At 42.6% G+C, this 4,748-nt stretch overlaps 1 protein-coding gene across 1 annotated transcript; it reads left to right on the top strand.

Annotated features, from left to right (window-relative positions):
- Positions 1-2,535: 2,535 nt before the first annotated feature.
- LOC148042229 (uncharacterized) lies at positions 2,536-3,454 on the top strand. The gene is given in 2 exon segments (XM_087703109.1): positions 2,536-3,077; positions 3,079-3,454. Coding segments are annotated over 2 exon segments (918 nt in total).
- Positions 3,455-4,748: the final 1,294 nt, after the last annotated feature.

Here is a 4,748-nt window from a genome sequence, read left to right on the forward strand (position 1 = left end):
AGGGGATTTGTTTGATATAAATTTGACCCCCAAACCTCCCAAGCATAGGCATAGAATAAGAAAAAGACCTGGCTTCATTGAAGAGAATATAAAGCTTTGTTATTGCAGATTCTGCAAAATATCAAATGGTAAGTCAATATAAAAATTAAGAAAACAATATTTTGATTAGTTGAAACACCCCAATCTAATTCTACCTTATTTCCTGTTTTAGAAACGGTGGAGCCTCAAAATGTCAGCATGCCACAGGTTCTGAAAGCGTGTGTTATTAAAATAATACATCATTGTTTAATGGGATGTTTAAAATCAGAAGATGATGTGGATGGCAACAATGAAACATAACTTATTAACAGCTTATGTATTCGGCTTTCTATGCCACATGTTCTCTGGGTCATCATCAGTATTACTGACAAAGTGAATAAATTATATTTCACCCGGGATACACTTGACGATCTCAAGACATTCATACAGTGTATCGAGAAGAGTTTTAAACCGCTGTCATTAATGTCAAAGATTGAAGCTGAATTGCCATTGGCTCTGAAGAGGATCATATGCCAGAATGTAACAGAAATCAATTACAAGAAACTGTTAAAGCTATGAAATTTATAATAAAATGTGCTTTACAAAACATATGAAAGGTGTATTATGTTTTTTTCTTTTGCTGACCCTTCTGTTTAAACTTGTCAGATGTTAAACACAGAGATACAGTTTAATTAAAGCTCATGTGATATTATTCATTCGGGATTTCCTATGCTGGTTGGGGGGGCTGGTCAGTGTTTGCAAAAGGTGTGAAGAACTCATCAACTCTAATGCGGTTAATTTGCTACATTAGCTTCTATTCAAATGCATCTTCCGGGTAGGCAGGGCAGACAGTTTTTGCAAAAGAACTCCCCTTTTCTGATGTGATTAATTTGTGACATCACTAAGGTGTATAAAAGCAGGAGACTATACATGTCTAGTCATGTTTACTGGTTTCTGGCATAACCATACCTCTGGAGCAATTTGAACTGCTAAGAAGACCCCTATTCAGAATGGAATCTACTATTGTAAGTAATTTTATGCCTAATTTTGAAACACTTAGATGTAAAATGGTTTTTATAGAGTTCATGTCTGTCTGCTTGCTTATTTGTTTGATTGAATTTTTTCTTTCACTAGAATGAATTGACAGATTCAGAATGTTTGATGGGTGTTACAATTGTAAGTAGATTTATGGCTAATTTTTTTTGATGCACTGACCCCTTGTTAGATGTAAAAAAAGTGTTTATAACATTCTTGCTTTCTCGCTTGTTTGTTTGACTGTTTGTTTGGTTTTTTCATTAGAATGAATTGACAGACTCAGAATGTTTGAGGGCATATGAAGGTATTTATATTTCATACTTTCATATATTTAGATTCTTATAAACATTCTGCAACAATTCTGACTATTGGGGGGGGGGTTCTTTTCCTCCAGAATGGGTGGACGATCAGGCATTCGTGGATCTCACTATTCCTGCAGAACCCCAGGGGTCCCCGCATAACATGACCCCCTCAGCCTTCCACAAGCCACACAGCACAAAGGCCGTTAGGAGGTATAATATCTAGCATTTTATACAACTATAACTCTATTAGTATTATTTTTTAGAAACTAAATGTGTGTATGTGTTTGTGTGTGTGCGTGTGTGCGCGTGTTTATTAGGAATGTTGGTGATAACTTTTTTGTTTCTTTGTTTGTTTGTTTAATCAGAGCCATCCTGCAAAAAAGCAAAAATGCATGGCGCCGGACTTCATGAATCCCCAGCAGACAGTGTTAGTTGTGAGTCTATGATTGTCTCTCAACCAGAAGAAAATACACGCCATTCTATGTCCCAGCTACAAGCTCCTAGCTCTGTAAACTCTCAAAATGTGAACAATATCTGGATATGATGCAGGCATGGGAAAATCCTATCCGGAATTTTAGAGCTGTGGAATACTATCAGCGATACAGATTTGTTAAACTTGACCAAATCTGATCTTTTGTAGTTGCTATAGAGGCCATTCATAATGTGTTACAGATTCTTTTGAATAATGTAGCCATGAATATCGGCCCAAATGATTTTGTTCAACTACGGTTGGATGCAGAGGGGTTAAACCATCCTCTCTTTTGTCATAGGAGGTGTATGAATGATTTAAATGCTGATGATTTTCTGACCAGTGTTGAAAATCTGCTTCAAAGTAAGGCTGAGATATTGTGGGGGGGGGGGGGGTAATTTGCAATTAGTGGTTACCATCGTGAAGAACAAGGAGGGAGGTGGGCTTAGGAAGTTAAATACTTTGCTGCTCACCAGAGTACTGGAGAAAAAAAGACAGCATCTAGTAGATTTCAATGTAGAAGGCGAATTTCTTTGTTTTGCCAGATGTTTGCTCTGTCTGATTGGTTCTGATGGTAGAAAGCAAGAAATTATTATCAGGGCCAGGGAACTTCACAGCAGACTGGGTATTTCCACAGGAAATAGGATTGACTTTTCTCAGGTACGCATCTTTGAAAAACATTTGCGGGTCACTATAAAGATCTTGTTTTACATGCAGGACGGGTGGCGGATTTTTGTTACAGGTCACCCACAGCAAGAAAAAATAGTATTTATATTATTATACGACAAGCATTACTATGGCATCAAAAATATCAAGGGCTTTCTGGGCGAACGCTATTTCTGTAAATTCTGCCACACGGCTTACCACCACAAATTTAGTCATGGGTGTCAATATATTTGCAGAGCATGCCTAAAGCAAGAATGTCAGCAGGTTGAGGTGGAGAAGGGGCTGTGCTGTAGGTGCAAAGCACCTTGTCAGTCTAAGGAATGTGCTGAAAGACACACACAACTCGCTAAGGAGGGAAAAGTTGAGTGTAAGACTAAAGAATATTGTGAAACGTGTGGGCTTTATGTCTTTACCCCCCACAAAAAGTGCAAGGAAGTCAAATGTGGGCAGTGCTCTGAGAAGGTTGAAAGCTTGGAAGGTCATTTATGCTTTCTAAAACCGTTGGACCGACCACGAATTGGCGAAAGAGACATTATTTATGATTTTGAATGCTGTCAAGAAACAGGCACCCACATACCTAATTATACATGTTGTGAGGTGGGATTGTTATGGTGTTAGATGCCTGGAACAGTTTATAAAGAAATTTATAAATCATAAGTTTAAAGGATGTACTTTTATTGCACACAACTCCAAAGGTTGTGATGGATACCTTGTACTGAGGCAGCTGATCCGTGAAAAGGTTAGGGTTCAACTTATAAGTCAGGGGGGGAAACTACTGTGTATTACCCTTCCAGACTATAAGATTCGATTTATTGACAGCCTCTCATTTTTACCACTTAAATTATCCAAATTACCCAAAGCTATGGGGTTTCAAGGCTGCAAAGGATATTTCCCTCACTTGTTCAATACAATGGTATTTGGTATTTGGTATTTATTGGGATTTATATGCCGCCCTTTTCCCTGAGGGGACTCAGGGCGGCTTACAACCACAGGGGAGGGGAAGGTGCAAGGTCAAAACAAAACAATATGTGAACAACAGAAAAAATAATAAAACCCAACTTTCATTCAGCAATCAGACACTCGGGCGGGTAATTAGGAACCTATCCCCAGGCCTGCTGGGAGAGCCAGATCTTGAGGGCTGCGCGGAAGGTCTGGATAGTGGTGAGGGTGCGGATCTCCATGGGGAGCTCGTTCCATAGGGTCGGGGCAGCAACAGAAAAGGCTCTCCTCCGTGTGGTCGCCAGTCGGCATTGACTGGCAGATGGAATTCGGAGGAGGCCCAGTCTGTGCGATCTAATTGGTCGATTTAGGGAGGTAATCGGCAGAAGGCGGTCTCTCAAGTACCCAGATCCACTACCATGGAGTGCTTTAAAGATGGTCATGAGTATCCTGAAGCGCACCCGGAGACCAACAGGTAGCCAGTGCAGCTCGCGGAGGACAGGTGTAACGTGGGCAAATCGTGGTGCGCCCACTATCACTCGCGCGGCTGCATTTTGGACTAGCTGTAGTCGCCGGATGCACTTCAGGGGCAACCCCATGTAGAGCCCATTGCAGTATTCCAGTCTAGAGATCACAAGGGCTCGAGTGACTGTTGTGAGAGCCCCCCGATCTAAGTAGGGCCGCAACTGACGGACCAGGCGAACCTGGGCAAATGCCCCCCTGGTCACAGCCGACAGCTGGTGATCAAGAGTCAGCTGTGGATCCAGGAGGACTCCTAAGTTGCGGACCCTATCTGAGGGGTATAGAATTTGACCCCCCAGCCTAAGCGTTGGTGTATTAGCCAAATTATTGGGGGGGAAACACAACAGCCACTCGGTCTTATCCGGGTTGAGTACCAGTTTGTTAACACTCATCCAGTTCCTAACGGCCTCCAGACCCTGGTTCATCACGTCCACCGCTTCATTGAGTTGGCACGGGGCGGACAGATACAATTGTGTATCGTCCGCATATTGGTGGTATTTTATACCGTGCCTCCGAATGATCTCGCCCAGCGGTTTCATGTATATGTTAAATAGTAGGGGTGATAGGACCGAACCCTGGGGTACCCCACATGTTAGGGGCCTCAGGGACGATCTCTGCCCCCCGACTAACACCGACTGCGACCTGTCCGAGAGGTAGGAGGAGAACCACCGCAGAACAGTGCCTCCCACTCCCACCTCCCGCAGTCGTCGCAGAAGGATACCATGGTCGATGGTATCGAAAGCCGCTGAGAGGTCAAGGAGAACCAGGATGGACGCATAGCCTCCATCTCTGGCCCT

Source organism: Thamnophis sirtalis, unplaced genomic scaffold (genome assembly GCF_051295495.1).
Source record: "Thamnophis sirtalis isolate CommonGarterSnake01/CBP01778 unplaced genomic scaffold, rThaSir2_p1.2 scaffold_21, whole genome shotgun sequence".
Taxonomy (NCBI): Eukaryota; Metazoa; Chordata; class Lepidosauria; order Squamata; family Natricidae; genus Thamnophis; species Thamnophis sirtalis.